The sequence below is a fragment of the Propithecus coquereli genome, unplaced genomic scaffold (assembly GCF_000956105.1).
Source record: "Propithecus coquereli isolate 6110/MARCELLA unplaced genomic scaffold, Pcoq_1.0 Scaffold92, whole genome shotgun sequence".
Lineage (NCBI taxonomy): Eukaryota > Metazoa > Chordata > Mammalia > Primates > Indriidae > Propithecus > Propithecus coquereli.
The window spans coordinates 6,174,126-6,195,740 of record NW_012155507.1 but is presented as its reverse complement, the minus strand read 5'-3'; the positions used below and the strand labels follow the sequence as shown (position 1 = coordinate 6,195,740).

The following is a 21,615-nucleotide window of genomic DNA, read 5'->3' as shown; positions in this document are numbered from 1 at the left end:
GTGGAGGTTGTTCCCTCGCCCTCTGATCTCTGCTGTAAAAGCTAGCGGCAGAGACCGGGCATGCGCAGCATCTTCGGGCGCATTGTGATGGGAACTGCTTCTCTGAGTCTCTACAAAGACTCCGGAGTAACCGCTAACCGCCCCCCTAAGACTCCCCTTCTTTAAGACAGACACACAAACGCAGAGGCAATGCAGATTTTTTTAAAGGGAGGGGGGACGGTTGCAGCTTGAAAGGCTGATCCACTTGAGGACTCGTGTATTTCTATTGATCCCATCTCCCGTGTTGACAAACGCCAGCACCTAGAGCTTTGCAGTCCGAGGCTGCAGTTTGCAGTAGAGCTAAGCAGTGTGCGGCTTTAATTTCACGTCAGATCAACTTTGATCAATATCCCCCTACCGGCCCAATTAAAAGAGCCCAATTCACGGCACTGAGCCTTTTAGCTCTTTCCTTCTTTTTTCCCCTCTTTAGACCCACCATCTTTTTGGGGGGGGGGGTCTCGGGGTTTCTTTATAATTTCTTATTTCCCTCTCTCTGTCTCTGTCTCTCTCCTTTTGCTTGTTTTTGTTTTTCTGTGTTTTGTTTGGTTTGCTTTGTGTTTTAGGTTTTTATTCATATTCTCTCTCTCTCCCTGTCGCGCTCTCTCTCTCTCTCTCTCTCTCTCTCTCTCTCTCTCTCTGTGAGAGGGGAGAGAAATCGCTCTGGCGAACCCAGCTTGCAGCCAATGAACCCGCCTTCCAGATTGGTGTGAAGACAGAAGTGAGGTGGGGGGCGGGGAGGGGGTGTGAGAGATCCTGGGAGTGAGAGAGAGAGAGAGCGCGCAAGAGAGAGAGCGAGAGAGAGAGCGAATAAGAGAGAGAGTAAGAGAGAGAGAGAAGAAGAGGAAGAAGAAGAGGAGGCGGCGGCGGAGGAGGAGGAGGACTAGTGTGGGGTGGAAAGGAAGAGTGAGAGAGAGCAAGTTAAGGGGAGGGGGTGTAAGAGCCAGCGAATTCTTTTTCTTTTTCTATTATTATTTTGACGACTCCCGAGTTGCGCCCATGCTCTTGTCAGCTTCGTTTTAGGCGTAGCATGGCCAGGCAGAAGAAAATGGGGCAAAGCGTGCTCCGGGCGGTCTTCTTTTTAGTCCTAGGGCTTTTGGGTCATTCTCACGGAGGATTCCCCAACACCATCAGCATAGGTAAGCGCGAGCGAGCCGGCCAGTCGGGCCAGGCTCTCCTGCACCCGAGACCACTGCCCCGGCAGGGCTACTGCGGCCGCGAGACCCTGTCCTGCATGGCGTGGGGAGGGGGACTGGGGACGGGGACTGGATAGAGATCGTGGGGATCTGAGCCCCGACGAGCTGGCTGTTCTGGGGAGCACCGAGGACGAGAGACGGGTCTCCCGGGGCTGGCGGGGGTGGACTGCCGGGTTTTTTGAGCTAAGAGGAGCAGCAGAGGCGAGCAGGAAGCCGGGATGCTGCAAGGGGCGAAGAGTCGCGGCTTTTCGGCTTGCTGCTCCGGACTTTGCCATGGCGTGCGTGCAGCCGCTGGAAGTTGTCCCAGGGTGATGCCGCCTGTCTGGCCACGCCAGGGCGCGTAACCCGGACCCGGGGCGCTCCGTCCCGCATCTCTGGCTCTAGGGAGACAGGCTAGTGCTGGAGAAGGTGGAGCCCACCTTGGATCCCCTAGACCCGGGCAGCAGCCAGGGTCCAGGGTCGATGGTGGATGGGGTAGAAGGTGGGGGTGAGACAAGGAGCTCAGAGGACGGGCGAGCGGCGAAGTCACGCAGACCACGAATTCATGAATTGCCGCTGTGTCTGTCTGGAGCCCGGCTCCTGGGCGCCTGGAGGGAGTTCTCTCGGCTTCTGTCTGTATTTACAAGTCGAGAAGTTAGAATTGTTGCCATTACTGAACCAACCCCCAATATTGTCACGGGGGAGGATGGCTATGGGGAACAGAATGGAGCAGCAGGGTGAATAAAATTGTTTTTCTTCCCAACCTTTCCCTTTGCCCCAGGAAATGATGAACCAGCTGTGTGGATGGAGGGGGGGGTGGAAAAGAAAAGAAGCCTACAGCCTAAGAAAGAACCAAGTCCCATTCTTGATTCCTTCGTCCTACCCCAAGACAGCCCCCTCTTCCCTTGCTGCCTTCTCTCGCCTCTTCAGTCTAGAGAAACCAGGTTTCTCTTGGCCGAAATCTGAGTTCCCAAGTCTTGAAAGACACACAGGTTGAATATCAATCCTCAATCGCGTACCCCCCGTATCATTGAGAGGTACCTAGTATCTGCAGTGTTCCCCAATTTCTAACCAGTCCTGGGGTGGGGGGACACAAGCCAAATCTCGGTTCCCTTTGCTTATAGGTGGACTTTTCATGAGAAACACGGTGCAGGAGCACAGCGCTTTCCGCTTTGCCGTGCAGTTATACAACACCAACCAGAACACCACGGAGAAGCCCTTCCATTTGAATTACCACGTAGATCACTTGGATTCCTCCAATAGTTTTTCTGTGACTAACGCTTGTAAGTAAATCTGCTTTTCCTCCCTTTGGGACCTTGGGAACGTCATTTGCTTCTTTCTTGTGGCTCTTGGGGTCCGTGGGTGTGCTGGGGGGTGATTGCCTCAGTAGACATTTTAGGGGCTCTAAGCAATCTGATTTCATGTTGCAAAAATCGACTCTGAAGGATACTGCCAAGGGGCTCAAGGCAGTGGGCAAAACTCAAGACAGTGGGCAAAACTCTGTTCTAAATAGTGTTTGATGCAAAAGTTTCATTTTCCTCCCTGCTAACCCCGCGTTCCCTCCCCAACACCCTTTTTTTGCTGGGGAAAAAAGAAAGAAAAAATAGCATGGTGTTCAAAGAAATTTCTTCAGATGGGATTAAAAAAAGAAGCAGCAGCATCTTGATTGAGTCAATTCAGAATGCACATTACTTGACTGTTAAAGCTAGTGCCTGCCTGTAGGAATGAGCTGAATTTGACAATTGCCTAGTATGTGGGAACCAAATATGAGAAATTCTCCAAACAAGTGACCTTGAGGGACTGATCAGGCTGGGTTCCCTGACCTCTTTCTGTCCTAGAATATCACCTTTCTTACTGAGAGAGCTCTGATAGGAATTGATAAGACTACAAACTGATTGCAAGTGATGAATGCCTAGCAAACTAAGGGGAAGGGAGAAGACAGTGATCAGGTGATTATTTGGAAAGCTAGTTCTGCCTCCCCTAGTGTTGCTCACCCCCCTGATTGCTAAGGACAACACAGTTCTTAATTTAGAGCAAGGGATGGGGGAGGGGGAGAAGTCTTGGAGCAAAAAAACTGAATATCAAAAGGGAGGAATTCCATCAGCCCCAAAGCCATTTCTGAAATCCATAGTTGTACCCAAAGATTGTTCCTCTGGAAAGGGGACATTTTGAGAAATAAAACCAGGGGAACCCAAATGGCTAATAGCCTGTTGGACATATGGTTTTACTTGAATGGAATATTTTGAGAGAAAGACTGAGAATTCTGCATCTAAGCTGATTTCACTAAAAGTTTTCACAACAAAGAGGTTTGTGATGGCATAAAATATATTTTGCTCTTATGGCTGATGTAGTTTGGAATTTGGGTTTTTTTTAATTTTTTTCCCAAGAGAGAAATGATATTTATGTTTGGCTAGATGAAAACTTTGTATATGACTTTCTTTAAATCCTTCTGTCTCAAAGGATATGTGATTTCCAAAAAACTGTTGAAAGGTTCCCCAAGGGCACAGGTTCCTTGGATTTGAAGACTTGAGCCAAGGGGTTGGGGGTAATGTACTTTGGAAGAAATGTGACAGTTACCAGCTTCAAGAAAATTTTAGCTGAAGGTACAAATCCTTATATGAACATGTTCTGAGATACTCCACATTTGACATTCTTTTGGCTTTCCGACATTGACAAAAATAGGAATTTATTAATTCCAGCTAAGTGTGAAAGTTACAAAATGTCTATCTATACTTTGCATCTTATTTTGGTAATCCCAGCCTGTTTCCACAGCATTCACAACACATATCTGACTCTTAATCCTGCAGCACTGTGATCTCCTCAAGAGGCTGAATCTCAAATACAGCTTCCTAAGCATCAATTAGAACATGTTTAAAATCAAATACATGAAACTACCAGGGTTATCATTAATAATGAATAATATTTATTTCAACTCCCTTCAGCATATTTCCACTGATGAGGAATGGGATATGAGAGCCATTTGGCTTCTCAGGAATGATTGATTTCCGAGGTTTTTGGTTCTGTTTTTATGGTCAAATCAAATTGACACCTGCCAACTCAGGGCTGTCAGAACCCCACTCAAGGAGCAATCAGAAATGACCCTTGCCACGTGAAAATCTCAGTTTTAGGAACAGGCAATAAGTCATCCATATTGGTGTTGAGCAGCCTTAATGCCTTACTTCTCAGGGCAATAAAAGAACAACCATGGGAAAGGAGAAGAAATTGATCAAAATCTCTCACCCTGAATCCACAGCACTTCTACTTTCAAGTCTGGGTTATGGCTGGGTGCTTGAGAGTTGGGGAGAAGGGGATGTGGCTCACTGGGCAACAAACAAAACGAAAAGGTGACCAAATATATGTATGCATGGGCACAGACACATACAGGAGAAATATCTAGAAACCAGCGATGTGTACCCAGCTGCCTGTTGCACTCTCAGACTTTACAGCTCAGGAAACAGAGGAGACAAGCTGTCATCTCTGGTCCCCGAAACAGTCATGTCCGAGTGTCACAATCATTGAATGAGGGCCAGATCTCAAAGCAGTCTCCCAGCAGCTGCTGCTGGTAGCCTCGTATGAGAAAGATGACTAGTCTAACCATAGTCTATGGATGCAGAAACCAATGATTTCCAGGAGCCAGGGAAGCCCTGGAGGTGTATCTCATTTCTTCCTCTGGCTTTGATTGTTCTTTTTCTTCTGGAAGTAGAAATCAAATATTTCAGATGTTGGCCTAAAGTTCTAGTTCAGTACTGGACCCTGGCAGGTGACCCCAGATTCCATACCTCCAGTTGACTGCCCTGATTGTACAAAGAAAAACCTCTGTATCCTCTGGCCTGCCCTTCCTTGGAGACCTAGGGAAAGTTCGAGAAAACCCCAGATGAGTCCAAATCTGGTCACCCACTTCTCCTATCTGGTTCAATATGAAATGGGCTGGCAAAAATTAAAGAAACATTCCCCTGTTCCCATGCAGAATTCCTAGTTTCAGCTTCCCCAGCACTAGAATTGATCTCCTCTCATGATCTTTCCTGCACCCTCAGTCCTAAGACAGGTACACACTTTCTACAGTATGCAGCCAGGTATGCAGGCAAACAGATATGCAAAGAATAAACAAAGGGTAAGTCCTTTTGTATGTGTCCCTGCTCTGCTCTCCCTCTGCATTACTCCCCAGCCCCCACAATGTATCAGAAGGTTTCTTTGCAATGAATCCCAGGCATCGGTTATTTAAAGACTCTTATTCACCAGCAACCAGTTTTGTTTTTTGTGTTTTTTTGTTTGTTTGTTTGTTTGATTTTTGCATAATCCCCAAGAGGCTTGCTTAAGACAGACTTCAACTTTATTCCGTGTCTTAAGAGGTCAATGAAAGCCTCCTTGGCTTTGAAAGGTGGTTCATTTGGAATCTCAGCTCAGAGGTGAATTGAAGTTTATCAAACAGATTCACCTGATTTGGAGCACATGTTCCCTTTTCATAGGGATTAATAGAGTTTGCTGCCTTACTTTTCAATTTAGCTAGATAACCCCCCAGAAAGAAGAATGATGCAAATATTTTGGTTTCAGGATACATGCATTCATATACAAACTCATACACACATGATTATTGTATATGAAAACATGTACACACATGCAAGTTACATGTTTGTTCTTTGAAAAACAGATTTCATCATCCTAGGGTTTTGGGAGAGGGTGGAAACACCAAGAAACTGCTGGGTCCCATTGGGTGGCTTTGCTGCCCGGCTTCCTCAGAAACGCTGCTGATTCCCTTGAAGTCCCCTCCTGTGTCTTGCTGCTGTGCACTTGTAGTGCACTCCACACTACACCGCCCCAGCCTCTGCAGTGTCAGCTCATTAGCACACAGATCTCATATTCCCTCTCCGCACTGTCATTGCAAAAATTGCTGTTATACACCTTTACAGCCAACAAATGTGCTCGTGGATTACGCACTGTTTGCAAGAAGCAAGGAAAAAGCAAATGTAACTTAAAGGTTATTCACCACGGAATTGCGCTCTAAATGCATTGGTTTAAATAAAAATCTGTTGATGGAGGTGCAATGGTGATGCTGGTACTGACAGTTGGACTTAGGAGTGCAGACTGTAATGGAGCCCCAGGAAAAATCCCTTTTGCTGGCTAAACCTAACCAATCAGCTGCAAATTTTTATTCCATTAATTTTTTTTTCAAGCCATTTGAAATATACCTGGTAACTGAGAACACACTCCTTTTATAACTGAGTGCGTTTCGTTACCAAGTGTAGTTAGCCGAGACAGGTTTCAGTCTCTTGCCTACAGAGTCACAATCTCATTAACTAATTATTCTAATTGCCAGGATCCATTTAACCATTTAGGTCCATTTAGGAAGGAAATGTCTCCCTTGATCCCATTCTCTGCAATTTGGTGGGTTTGTGTTTGCTTGGTTTAGTTTTGGTGTTTATCCCTTCCGTATAAGCTTTGAAACCAGGGTGAAGAACCCAGGATCAAATCTACTGTCCTCAAACAGATCTTCCCAACTAACCAATGTCGACTGCTCTGGCTCCACCTCCCACCCTCACACTCCTGTCTTTGTACCTTTGCTGCTGTCCCTCTCTCCTCTGTCTGCTGGCCAGCTGTCAGTAAGCTCAGTGGCTTAGCTCACTTCTCAGCCCCTCTGGCCATCTGGCTTAGCCCACTGAAGCACGAAGAGGTCGCCTCAGTGGTGCCAATCAAAGATATAAGTCACCTTCTCACAGGTTTATTATGTTTTTTTAAAATCTATTTTTTCTGGGGAGGAGGGAAGAAGGTGATGCTGTTCATTTGGGCCATAAAAATAGATGACAATCAGCAGGCTATAAAGGTGAGCTTCCTGCAAAGTGCATTACCTCCCCTAGAAGGAAGCTTCCCATTGATCTGCTAAATGGGGGCGGGCGGAAGGGATTGAGGGGAAGGGGAAGGAGCAAAGAAAATTATTATGTTCTCCACCTATGATTACTGCAAAAATGAGCCCTGGTTTTTCTTCCTCTCTACAGTTTTAACTTTTTTTCCCCAAAATGAAACCAGTTTTCCACAACCCCCTACTTCTGCCTTTACAGAGGTTGTTTCCTTAACTCTGCATTTCCCTCCTTAGTCCCTAAGATTGAATTGAAATAGTGAGGGCTGCTTGAGATTTTTATTATATGTTTTGGGCTCCTGATATATTCTTAAATGTCATTGTTATGGGTAGTCAGAGGTGATTGGCTGGTTTCGTTTTTAACAGATTGAAAAACAAATGAAGCTACTGAGGAGTCGTCATTATTTGTCTTCCCCTGTGGATAAGAGATTTGTCATTTTAATGCAATTGGTTTAAGGATTAAAGGACAGCATGGATTTTAAGAGAGGACCAGAACTTTAGAAATAGAATTCATAACTTTGGAGGAGGAGAATAAACATACCTATCCAAATGATTTCCCTTTGAACTTCTTAGATTGGAACTGCAAAATATATTTGAAGGACCTTTTTATAAAACTTTCTATCTTCTACAAAGGTTACGAAAATCATCTGTATACTTTACCTGCTCCACTAAAAAATCAAGTTTTGACTTCGTTCCTTTGGTTTTTGATACTTTGGGTCTAATTAGAGGAAATGTCCACAGGAGGGTGCAATGAAAAACCCACGTGGGGGCGACGGGTATTCTTCAGCAGGAGTGTAGGAGTTATGCAGACACAAAAGGAACTCCCTCCCTCCTGGGAGCTGCTCAGGAAATGTCTGGGCTCCAGACACAGAGCTACAAAAAGCCACAGGCTGTGTGTGGGATGAGTCCTGAGCTAGGGCAGCAGCCCCCCGAAAGGGGTCAGTCCTTGCCAAAAGGTTAACATGGACAGAATTTGTCTTCCTCTTAATTCTACCTCTTCTATTGCCATTATTTTCTTCTCCTGTTCTGTCTAGTCCAGCTCATTTCACTACCTTTTCCTGATGTCTAACTGCCTACTCAGTGACTGGCCCTTGATTCTGGTATCCCATCCACACTAAACCTACCTAGGGATTATTTCCTACCCTGTACTTTTCCAGACCTAATTCTCCTTCTGCATCAGAATATCCCTATTCTGGGTTCATCCTCCTGAGCATCCACACTTTACTTTGGGGGTAACAACTTTTTATCTAATATAGGAATATAGCTGAAAGTGGCAGATAAAGGGTTAATACACCTAACAAGAGGAGTATTTGCTTTAAAACCAGGGACTATGGGAACCATAATGCCTCAGTTTCAAGGAAATATACTTCAATGGGAATGTTTCTGGATATGATGCTCATAGTGGCTGCTCACTCTACCCTAACCAAAGATCAGCTGGTTTTGGTCATGGAAGACCTTTATAGGCCAAAGTACAAATCTACCTGCACAGAGGTCGGGTGTAAGAGCACCCAAAGCATAGGCAGGTTCAACTTCTCCATGTTGAACCTAAAAGCCTTTGGGGTAATTGGGAAAGCTGCCAAATTTCATAGGGATTCATTTTATTAAAGAGGCTGTTGGAGAGCCTGAAGCTGCCTATGTGAGCACTGGCAGGAGATGCACTGGCACAGAAGGAAGGTTATAAGAGAGGAGAAGGTGGGAGGGAAACTGGGTCTCAGGCTGAAACTTTCCTTTCCCTGGGATGGCATGTGGAATACCACATTTAAGAGGCAATATCCCTCTCACAGTCACTAAATAGTAGCTCTGGGGGCACTTGGAAGCCTAGCTGAGCAGTGTCTCCTACTCCCTTCATCCCTTCTTTGCCTGGTCTCAAGCATACACTCTGGCCTCTCTTTCAATGGAAATAACCAGCATACTCTCTTCTGGATTTCCATTTGAGCACTGGTCAGAGAATTAGGTGTTTACATCCCTCCCTTCGTCTGGACCTCACTATTCCTCAGTTCCTATCACTGGCTTCTTAAGCAATTATCCTCAACACAACCATCATTTGCCCTTATTTGGAGGGTACAGGGGAGCAAGGATAAGAATGAGGAAACACAGCTGGTAATAATCCCTCAACCCTACAGCGCACAATTCAGTGAAGAATAGTACTTCTTAAACTTTATTTAATGTGCACAACAATCACCTTGGATCTCATTAAAATGAAGATTGTGATTCAATAGGTCTGTGATGGAGCCCAAGAATTTGCATTTTTAACAAGCTCCTAGGTGATGCCAATGCTGCTGGTCCTTGAACCACACTTTGAGTAAGAAGAGTCCAGAGCAGGGAGACTGATCACAAAGGAAAAGGTTCTCCCAGACGAGCTCTTGCCCACGTTTGTACCTTTTTGCCTTCCAAAGAAGGTTCTGTAGGAGACATATTTGACTCATTCCCACTCAAGGATGTCTCTATCATATTCCCAATAACCCCGTGTCCATTTCAGTCAGGTCTGTAGTGGCATGATTAGATGTCTGATGAGAGAATTTACTGAGTTTTTTTTTTGTAGGGACGTGGAGTGAGGACTAGAAGGCAGACTGAAAGAGGAGGTAGCTCATGAGCCAGGGTGACAGTGTCTTGGCTTCTTGCCACACCCCAAAGTGCCCCTTTTAGAAACAACCTGCCCAAGAGAGCTAAGGTTGGCATGTGGTTCCAACTCCCTTTCCACTTTGCTTCTCTGGGTCAAGGCATGCCAGAAGGAGGCATGTAACATCTGCTCCTAAGCTGTCTGACTTCCCTTAAACAGGGTTAGAAATAAGAAGTACAACACAACCTGAATTGTATCTGGTTCCCTATGAGACTAAAAAATTGACTCTATTTTCAAGGCCTGTGCCAGGCACTCATTGATGGGAGGGAAAGGAAGTAATGTCACTTTCTAACAGATCTGAGCCAAGGACTGCTCCAGGGAAGTCATTAAAAGCTTACTCAGTGTCATTTGAGGGCTGCAAAATGACACCTGATTTCCCCCAAAATGTTGCCCCCCAACAGTCTGCCATTTGTCTGAAATTCCACAAATTCATTTATTCGTGTTACTGCACTGAAAGTCTGTGCTAAAAGGCAAATGTGCTATCTGAAAGGGAATGAGTTCAATCCTATCAGCCATTAATAATTCAACCAGAATTCTTTGTTCAGATTACCACCTGTTGCCTTGCAGGATCCTCAGAGGGTGCTTTCCAAGACTGGTAAGTGACACAGAACAAGACACCTGCCCGAGGAAGAGGGACATCAAATGGATGGTGGGCATTCAGGAGGACACTGGGAGGCCCTTGAATATGAGGAAGATTCCCTCAAATACACTCCACCTACTTTTCAACATTTTGACCTTCTCCATGAACAAATTCTGGTACTTTATTCACTAATATTTTAGTTGCCTTTGACTATTTTATATTTTAGTTGCCTTTGACCCATCAAGTTACACCCTTCTGTTGGTAGTGAGCCTGCTGCCTGTTCTGTGCATAGTTGTTTGCTGCAGATAAATTCAGCCTCAGGATTCTCCACAATTATTGTGGGAAATTTTCAGAAGTAAAATCAGTTTGTGATGGGGGTGGTGATTTTTTTTTTTTTTTTGAGACAAGGTCTCACTCTGTCACCTGGGCTAGAGTGCAGTGGTGTCATCATAGCACACTGCAACCTCAAACTCCTGGCCTCAAGAGATCCTCCAGCTTTAGCCCCCCAAGTAGCTGGGACTATAGGCGCACCCCACCATGCCTGGCTCATTTTTCTATTTTTTGTGGAGATGTGGTCTCACTCTTGCTCAGGCTGGTCTCAAACTCCTGGCCTCAAGCAATCCTCCCATCTGGGCCTCCCAAAGTGCTAGCCACCACACCCAGCCTGGTGATGTTTTTGTAAGCTTTGAAAAATTGTTGTGATCAAAAATAATCCCCTCTCAATCACCTACTATTGGATGATCTACCTTGCCAATTACTCATTGCAACCAGGGCCCTCATCTTTGCAGCTGCCCAGAAAGGGGTCAGGCTACCAGCAGTGGATGAGATAGAAAGGGATCAGAACCCAGCCCAGAGGGATAAGTATAGAGTTGTGGGTGTGGGTCTCTGTGTGGGTGAACACCCTTGTAAATTTAAGGTAGAAAGGCCACTGACATCCACAATCAGCCAGAACTTGTTACAGATTCTCAAATATCCTTATATCTCACTGCAATTTCCAAAGCAACTTGTTGATTAGTTTAAAATAGTGTTTCTTTAATTGGGCCACTTGCATCAGAATCACCAGAGATGCTTGCTAAAAATGAATTCCTGGGCCATACCGCACATGTATTAAATCAGAAAATGTAAGGATAAGCCTTTTTAACAAGCTCTATGGGTGTTATTAATGCACACCCAATTTGGGAATCACAAGTTTAATAAGCCCTGGTACTGCAAAGATTACAGATTCATATCGAATATTTATTGAGCACCCTCTAAGCACTAGGTATCGTACCAGGCACTTTCATATATGTTGCTTGTCATTTTGGATACCATGTTTCTTATGGCCTTGGGAAGCAGTAAAAGGGGAATTAGGCAGGTGGTGCAATGGGCAATGGGCCAGGAATTAAGAGATCTGGGTTCCAGTCTCAGCCCTTTGACATCAGCTTCCTGGATGACCTTGGACAAGTCACTCCTGTCTCCAGTTCTAGTTTTTATCATTTGTAAAATGGGAAGGTTCCTCTTCAGCTTCTTCTGGATGATCTCTCAGACTTCCATCTTTGACATCCTATCATTAACTCTTGTCCAATTCTTACCACTTCACTTTATTTCTTACTGAGGAAAGACTATCCAAAATGAATGAAGCTCCTCAAATTCTTCTATATCTAGAAATTTCTCTTCATATTCACTTATTCTCTGCCTTTATAAGGCTCTCTGATAAATACATTAAATCTCTGAAACCAATTGACAGTGTTTCCAGCCAGTTATTGCTTATCCTTGCTCATCCCAACACTTCCACATATTAGCAGTGAGACCTCGGGCAAGTTATTTAACTTCATTGTGCCTCAGATTCTCCAATTATAAAATGAGGATAATAATAGTTCTTACCTCATAAGGTTATTGAGAGTTTTAAATAAAAGAATTCACAAATCCATGTAAAGTACTTAGAACAATACCTGACATATTATATATTATTTTTATTAGTATCATCATTAGCCTAAGATTTTTTTGAGCTTTTTGTCCTAAAAACAGAAAACTGGCTTCATTTGGAAAGTAAAATCTCTTGTCACTTTGGGGACCAGATTTCCTTCCTGAACATCCATCCTCTGAGCCTGTTTATAGTTCTCAGTTCTTCTCCAAACCCAAGATAATTTTTTTTTTCTAAGAAATCCATCATAGCACTCCTTCAGATTATAGCTCATCACCCTGACCTTGTAAATCTCTCACCCGGGCATCCAAATTTGCCCACCCATTTTACTTACCTCTTGGCAGCAACAGCTACTCAGATACTCTGTGCTCAAGGAACTCAGAGACACACGTTTCTGCATAATCTAAGGGCTAATGGGTTCAAAGAAAGACCTAGAGTCTTTTTTCCTAAAGAAACTATCTTCATATCTAATTCCATTTGTTTCCAATCACAAAATGAGTCATTTTTTTCTATTCTATTGTGACAATTCATTATTCAAACAGTACACAAGCAGCCCCTCTTGACTTCCAGAAGGCCCAGGAGGCATGTACTTGTCCTCTGAAGGTAGATCAAGAAGAAAATACTTGGGCCAAGCAGCTGGGGGACTGACTCTGCAATCAGGCTCTAGAGCTTGTCTTGGAAATTGGGCTTTCCACTGAGAAACACCAGGAAAAGCAGCAAGAAATTGTTCAAAGCCTCCCTGGAAGAAGCCCCTTCATTTCCTTGGGCACTGCAGGGCCATTAGTGAGTGAGCTTTCTTCCTAGGCCCTGGAGTCAAGAACCCAGGGAACAGGGAACTGTCAAGAGAGACACTCCGTACTGTCCTTTCTCTTCTGGAGAAGGCACTGCTCTGGTGCACACATGTTGCATACATCTTCCCTTGGTCCTTTCCACTTTCTTGCGATGCTTAGCTGTTGATAATTCTTTTAGTCTCTTGCCATCCAGATGGTGAAAACTCAACAGAGACTCACTTATAGCACATCTCTGAGTCCAGGCAATTTTTCAACTAAATATCACAGCCTCTTACAAGAGTTCAGTCCATTTTGTGCAACAGCTACTAAAGGTGTCCTTTGACCTCCTGGTTTCTGCCAGTCCCAAATCTTACTGTCCTCAGTTCTTCCCTCTGCAGCCTGTAGATCTATAGAAGATCCTATGAGGAGAGGAAAACCATGAGGAAAGTTGAGCTTTCCCCTGGTTAAAGAGATCTGGAACTGCCTAGCTCTTCATACATTCACTCCCAGCCCTTGGGTTTTGCACCTAACTCTCTGGAGCAAGGGGTTGTTGTTTGACCCTTGCTTAGTGGAAAGCTGTTTCTCTTACTTAGTTTGGGAGCTACCAAAGGGCAAGGAATGGCACTAAAGTAGACTGCCTGCATTTGACTCTTGGCTCTCTTACTAGTCATATGACCTTGGGCAAATTGCAGAACCTCTCTGAGCCTCAGTTTCCTCTTCTGTAAAATGAGGACGAATATAATAGTAAACTACCTTATAAAGTTGTCATGAAGATTGATATCATCCACATAAAATATTTATCATGATGTCTAGCATATAGTAAGTGTTCAATAAATGGTAGCTATCAATAACAGAGTAGTGAAGTGGTTGGTAAGGAATAAAATTAGTAAAAACCAAACTGTGGAAGAGATTCTTCCCATCTGTAACCATCCCCAAAGCCCTCCCCCCAAGGGTACATCAGCTTGTACCCTCTATGAATCTGTAGCTGAAAAGAGACTGGATAGGATCATCTTTAAATACTCACAATGCTGCCACAAGCATAAGGGATTTGCTTTGGAGCAAAAAAAAGTAGAGAAAGAAAGAATTGACTTGATGCCTCAGAAAGCCAATGCATACACACCGCTGGGCTTAATCATGCCACCATTAAGTGGAATTGTCCAGAAGGATGTGATCCCTTCTGATTTTTTCCTCTTAATTAAATATGATTTTATTATCCAAAGCAGCAGGGATAGTAGCATGATAATTTGGGAACTTGATGGCTCGAAGGAAAGAACAATCTTTCTTTTCATGTGTTTAAAGTGGGAGAGTAGAAAAGTGAATCCTGGAGTCTTCATTCAGACAAGGAAAAATGTGGTGCCAATTGGGCCCTTCCAGCCATGATTTTTCTGAGTTTTTAAATTAAGGATGATATGTGGATGGAAGTTTAGAGCATATCCGTTTGAGTGGATGGATTTTCTTCTTTTGATGTTAGTTACCTAAGTCAGACTGAAAATAGCAAAGGAAGGAGATTTGGAAAAGGTTAAAAGAGAAATTTTGCTAATGTGATTTTCCAGCATTTCAGTCTCCATTCTCTCCAGAGTAAAGGTTAACTAGCTGATTCCACAAGCATAGATTCACTAGAAAGGATCCTGCTGAGGACCACCAGGCTTTTTTTCTCTGCTCTCTTCCTCTGTATTCAGGGGCTGATCTAACAGCATGCTGTCTCCAGCAGGCCAAAACCTGGGTGATGACCAAAGGCAATTTTTCCCCCTTCATCTCCCAGGGTTCCCATGCTCCACCAGCATCACCTCCTCCTCTCATTTCCTATCCAAGCCCATTGCTTATTGTCTTGTGGGATCATTGATCTTTTTTTTTCTTCAGATGAGAATCCTGAGGAACAGAGAGGCTAAGTGACTAGCTGAAGGTCACACAGCTAATTGATAGCTGAGCTGGGATTATAATGCAGATCTCCTAACTCTTGGCATTTCTCTAAGATGTCTCCCCAACATAATCATTCTACTCTTTGCTTTCACCGCTGCACAGTGACATTATATATGAAAATGATAACCCTGTCAGTTTTAAATGGGTGGCAGAGAGGAAGAATAAATCCACAGCAAGTGAATTCGAAATGCAGTAAAGCACAAGTTTCAGGGGCCACATTAATGGTATCTTCCATTTAATGCCTCCAACATTAACCTGTCATCATTTTACCACCCTCTGATTTATAGTCAGGAATGAACAAAACAAAGTCTTGAAGTCCCTTTATAGATCACAGACTATTGGAGATAGGTCAAGTAGCTCTAGTCTAATTACCTCATTTTGTGGATGAGGAAAGAGAGGACAAGAAAGGAGAAGATATTTGCCAAAGGTGGTGCAGCTCCCTAGTGGCAGAGGTAAGATGAGACTCTAGTCAGACTGATTCCCAGAATAGGGTCTTTTCCACCACATTTTGCAAACTTACCAGCAAGAAACTGTACTAAAGCAACACCACAGGTTTTATTACTTTACTGTCTTCTGGTATCTCTTTTTCTCTAAATTTCTTATATGTATAAGTCATATTCCCCTAACTTAATTTTTTAAATGTGGGAGACATTTTTAATAATTATAGAAATTAAAATGTAAAATTAATTCATGCTCATTATAAACAAGCAAAATCTTCAAAAATGTAGATAAGAAAAATCACCCACATAAATAAAACTCGCCCCAAATTGGTTTTTAACATATATTCAGATTTGTATTCTGCTTTTTTACCTTATATTGGGAGCATTTTCTTTCCAGGCCCTTTAAATGATCTTTAAAAATTTGATTCATAAATTATTGTATCACATTTTATGACATATACATATATATAAAGCCATTACGTTATATACATATGTATTTATATGTGTATATCTTTTTAATATATTTATATATATAAAACCATTACAAAATTCTATGCATTTAAGTGGATTCCCAATTCAGTGAGGCTCACGATTATGCCTCAACTTCCTATAATACTTATATTCTAGCACAGGTCTGAACATATAGAAAACATATAATAAACACTTGCTGACTTTTAGTTGCCTTGACCTTTTTGAAGAGATCATCATTACTCCACCAGATGGGGCAATCAAAGTGAGACCTTGACCTTCCATCCTCTTTACAGTACATGTTATATAACTCAAGACAGGCAGTATAGCAATGGTGGTTGTGCTCAGAAGCCAGACTCTCTGGGTCTACATCCTGGAGCTCTCTCTTTCTAGTTGTATAGCCATGGATGAGGAACTTAACCCCTTCAAGCCTCAGTTTTTCTGCCTGACAAATGGGGAAATAGTAGTATCTGCCTGATAAGGTTGTGGTAAAAATTAAATGATAAAATATGTGGAAAGTACTGTTATATAGTGAACACTCAACAAATATTAGTTGTAATTATTATTATATTTGCCAAATGAAAAAAGCATCAGACGTGGAGTCAGAAATCCTGGGTTCTTGTTCCATCTCTGTTATTATTTAGCCCTGTGACCTTGCATGTGTTATTTTATTGGTCTAGGTCTCAGTTTCTTCATCCACACTGTGGGAATAATAATGCCTGAGCTGTATACTTTACAGGGCTGTTATGAAGATAGAATGAGATAATGAACATGAAAGTGCTTTGAAAACTACATGGTAAAATAGGATTGTTAAGTATGTAAAGTTAGATGTAATATGTGATTGTCATATGGTAGGACTGGAGATGCAGAGGGTATAGGAGACTAGGCTAAAGATACTGAACCCTGGAAGATGTTTTAAAATAAAACCCCTGATATTGGAAATATAGGCTGTCACAGGCAGAAGGGACCCTAGAATTCATCTAGTCCAACATCTTAATGTTATATGTAAGAAAAGAGATTCAGAGAAGAGAGAGCTCAAAGTCACAGAGCTAGTCACAGAAATGAGACTAGAACTCACGTCTCCCGGTTTTCCAAGCACAATATTAAAGTAATTAATCACTGTAGCTCTTTATTTATTGACCTTTATCAAAAAAGGAGTAAAGAAAAAAACCCAGTTATTTGTAGAATCCATGTAGGTAGGAACTGATTAATTGGGGTTTTACCATAAGGATAAGCCACATATAACATGGGTCTACTATATTTTTAAATGCCAACCTCATTCCAGATGAGGGAGAGTAAGGGTGCAAGAAGGTGATGGGGGAGGTTTAGTCAGGTGGGGAGAATGTCCTCAAACTTGGCCAGATTCCCAAGGGAGTTCTGTTGTCCCCAGCAATGACCACTGCAGCAGATGGCATTTCTTTGATTGTTAATATTTATCTTTGCAGTCAGTCCTCAGTTATGTGTTTTTGGAAAACTTAGTAAAGTAGATGAAATTGCCAGTTGCTTGAAAATACAATTGCCAATTGTTTGAATGAAGCAAATTGATTACAGTCAGGGGACTATTTGTTTTACCCTGGCATGCATACAGCCCGTGTCAGGCAAGGGCTGCATCACTGATGGAGCTCAGACATCACTGCATCCCCTGAATTATATCCCTCCAGGTATTCAGTAAATATACGCGTTGGATACTTTCATCTTTACGTTATTTTAGCTGAGATGAGAGCACATAAACACTTCCATCTGACAACATTTTCAAGTTCAACAGCACAGAAGATTATTTTAAAAAGAAACGAGAAAGGAGTTTTTCAATAGAAAGCTCCAAAGGTGACTAAAAATGCCACCCAACAAGGCAGCCTGTTAAGAAATATAGTGTGAAATGTGTTAATAGGATAAGCCCAAATGAGATCTCACTAGAGTCTTAGCTCCAAAATTTTGGCTGCCTTCCCCAGCTGCCACTGTGGCCCAGACAGTGTCCATCAAGGTTCATCCCTCCCCCAATCCTGAAGTACTCCCTTTCCACCCTTCATCTGAAGGAGACCTATAGCCAGAGGCAGCTCACCCTCACCTTGTCATGCCCAGAACTCCTGCTAAGAAGGACTACTTGCCTTGGCCAGGAAGCATCAGGGAAAGCAATTAGACAGCTCTCTGCCATGCTGCAGAGATCACTGGCTGCTGTGCCTAAAATGTTCCCCAGGTGGGGCCCGCCAAAATTGGGCCTCTTGTGTCTGGAATAAGTGGCCATAGTCTGAAATCAGCAAGGTGGAAGAAAAGGGGAAATGACCTTGTTCATCCAGCCCTGTTATGCCACAAGGGGCTCCCCCCTGGAAGCGTAAAAGGAACAAATTCCGGGCAAGTCAAAGTCAGGCCTACTTTACACAGTGGGAAGTAAACATATGGAACCCCTTAGCCCAGACTTGGTGCCAGCTGAAAATATAAATACTGTCAGATAAGGTTCAATACATTCATGACTGCTAAGGGAGTGTTAGGTTATTAAGGGAAACGAGGCTGTTTGGGGACATGGTTAATCTCTGAGCTCAAAATCAGTGAGGACAACCAGATCCTCTGACAGCCTCAGTCCGGAAGATATACACGGTCTCAGAATTGTGATTGTGTTTTCCAATTAAGCTAGGGAAAAAATAAAGATGTGGTATTTAGGGTTGGTTGGCTCAAATTGAGATGATAAAATCTCTTGGTTTTCTCAGACTTCAATTCTTCAACACTTATAAGGAAAGCAATACATTATGGAAGAATAAGCCCTAGATTACCTCCTTGCCCTAGTACTATTAACTAGCAATGTAAGTGGCCACTTTTTAGCCTTCGTATTTTCTCATTTGTAAAATAAGGGTATTAGACTCAGTGACCTCCAAGGTCCTTTCTAGCTTTAACTATGTTTAATTTAAATGACATCATAAGGTTCCCTTATTAGGGGCCCTGCACCTTTCCTTGCCATTCCTTGCTCAAGACTTTAGGGCCTTCAAAATGATCAAAAGATGCCCCATACTCCACCAAGATGTCTCACTCAAATCTAGCCTCCACAGCAGAGGCCCATGCTCTGGAATTTATATCTCACGGCCTATTCCCCAACTCTCCAAGCCCCTAATTGCCTTGCAAGGAGGTAGAACTGGTTAGATACAGGGCTTTTGTTTTGTTCAGTGCAATAGGCAAGCTTGGGCTCTAAATAGTAGAGGCAACACTGTGTGGGCTTTAAAGCTAGAGCTTACCTGGGTTAGAATTCTGGTTCTGTCACTTCTGGCTATATAGCCTTCAGCAAGGTACCTAACCACTCTGCACTTCAGTTTCCTCATCTAGAGAATGACAGTGACAATACTGCCTCCCTTCTGGGATGATTGTCAGGATGAAGTGAGAGAATTCATGTCAAATGCTCAGCCTGATGCCTGATACATAGTAAATGCTGCCACCACCGGGCATTCTTTCTCCATTCTTCACTAAGTAGATGTTGTGCTAAAAATCAAAAGCAATAAGTCAATAAATTTTGAGGTAGTAATCAAGACCATAACTTTTAAGAACTGGCAAATTATTTGTCTTCTCGGGGCCCTCATGTTTTGGTCCCTATGTTGGCATATTTACAATTTATCAGGGGCATTCTGGAAACTGCACAGGCCAATGAGAGCACTATTTCTGATAAGGGTGGCATTTGGGTAACCCTCCAAACCACACTACTTAGATGAATGCTACTTCCAACCTCCTCGAGGAGCCAGTGCAGCCTGTGGAGATCCTGCAGAGAGGGAAGTTCCAAAAAGTGACCCTTTGATGTGGTTCATGCACTCAGAGTGCTGAACAATATTTCACCTTTCCTGTTTAAGGTGTTACAGTTAAACTGTAAGATGAGAACAAAGCCACAAGTTGCCACTATCTCCTCCCTCCCTTCTCCAGTTTTCACTGAGTGAACACTGTGGAGGGAGAACAAAGAAAAAAGCTCAGCTTGGGTGTGGGAAGCTGGAAAACTGCAGATTGAGCCCAAACATGTTTTAGAGACAGGAGGAGATAAAATTAAAAGGTGAGGCTGAGCTAGGACAAGATCAAAGTTAATGAAATTGCAAGAGAGGTTAATAAAGGATCATTAATTTATTCCTCAAATCCTGTGTTCAGCTGTTGGGTATGTGTTTGGGATTTGAGGGGGCAGTGGGAGCAGATATTATGAAGAATCAACTTCTCTTTTTTTTATTTCAGCATATTATGGGGGTACAGATGTTTAGGTTAGGTATGTTGCCCTTGCCCCCCCTCCCCCCACAAATCTGAGCTTCAAGTGTGTCCATCCCTCGGATGGTGCGCATCGCACTCTTTGTGTATGCATATACCCGCCCCCTCCTTCCCCCTCCCCCCTGCCCAACATCCAATAGATGTTAAGAATCAACTTCTCTTAATGCACTCCAATTGGTTATTATCAACAATGTTAATTTTGACCTGGAAGCCTACACAGGTTACCTGTGGATGATTGCTCTTCTTAGTCTTTTCTGAGTGAGAAGCCCTCAAACTTCGGTGGAAAGACTCCAGTAATTAATCGGGATACTGGCATGAACATAAACATGGCTGTAGAGTTTAATGGTTCAGGTAAAGAAATAAAGAGATAGAGATGACCCCTAAAGGTATGTACCAAGCCCAGTGTGAAGAACGGTGAGAGAGATGGTGACCTGCACTGACTGGTGGCACTCTACTGGGAGCATCAATGAATGAAGGCTGGTAAAAAAATCTATTACACAATGATATAAGGCCGACGTTATTACTATACCCATTTTACAGTTAAAGAAACAGGCTCAGAGAAGTTAAAGTGCCATCCCCAGTAAGTGACAGAGGTGGGACCCAAACCTAAGTCTAATCTTGTGCTCTTTCCATTCAACATGCTGTCTCCATTTAACTAGCATTATAAGGGAATGAGTGGTTCCATCTTAGCTAATTTTCTAGATAATGGAAGCACACATTTTTTAGTGATGCAAGTGCTATTTTTATTTTAACCATTTTTGAGGAAAAAACTTTCTACAATGCTTCACACACCTCCACGCCTTATTATGCGGAGTATACAGATTACTGTGCTTTTAATCTTCTATTTCCATAGCCTGCTATCTCTTCTCTCACTGTGGCTGACAACGTTCAGTACTTCTTGGTTACTGAAGATAGCACATTAGAAATGGGGTGCTCCTGAAAGCAGACATACTAAAATGTGACAGCTGACAGTGAGGGAACAGCATGCAGAATCACCAACCATAAAAGTACAGCAATCTGTGGTTATTTCATATAGGAGCAAATAGACCTAAGAGGCCAAGTAGACTTTTGAACAGCAAACTCAGTACTGGAATTGGAGTTCCAAGTAAAGACCCAGAATCATCACTAGAAAATGAAATTGTGTTCATTCTACTGTACTGTCATACGATGGGGAAAGAGCGAGGTCCATTCTAGCTAGGAGGAGTATCTTATTTTCCACTGGATATTGTTTAGAAATGTCTGTGCATAGTGATGATAAAAAAGCAGACTTTTAGATAGTTTATTATTGCCTTTAAATTTTCTATACACAATACACCGTCTTATCATTTGTACCCTGGGCATTCCTACTGCACCTGCCTTGGCATGCCAGTACCCTACTGTGTTTAAAAAGGGAGAGAGGGGAGTTTCCACTTTAGAAAGATTTCTATCTCAAATGGCTCAAGAGCTGATAAGTTTAAAGGGGTAAATCTTCACTGATCTGGAAAACATATCCCATGTAAAATGCACAGCAAATTATTATGTGTTTAGCCTGTCACTTCCCTTTTCTTGTCCCACCTGTAATTTCAAAGAAAAAAAAAACCCCTACAAGCAAACCTTCCATAGGTTGCCATCCTATTGGCCTGCTGCAAGGA

At 43.0% G+C, this 21,615-nt stretch overlaps 1 protein-coding gene across 2 annotated transcripts in view; it reads left to right on the top strand.

Moving 5' to 3' along the window:
* The first annotated feature begins 711 nt into the window (after window positions 1–711).
* GRIA3 (glutamate receptor, ionotropic, AMPA 3) overlaps window positions 712–21,615 on the top strand; it is a 285,940-nt gene continuing 265,036 nt past the window's right edge. Inside the window, exons 1-3 of one of the 2 annotated variants that reach the window (XM_012664833.1) lie at window positions 712–757; window positions 1,049–1,175; window positions 2,336–2,494. In XM_012664833.1, the coding sequence (XP_012520287.1) occupies window positions 1,067–1,175; window positions 2,336–2,494 (268 nt within the window). In that variant the 5' untranslated portion in view covers window positions 712–757; window positions 1,049–1,066. The other variant, XM_012664832.1, reaches the window with a different exon arrangement.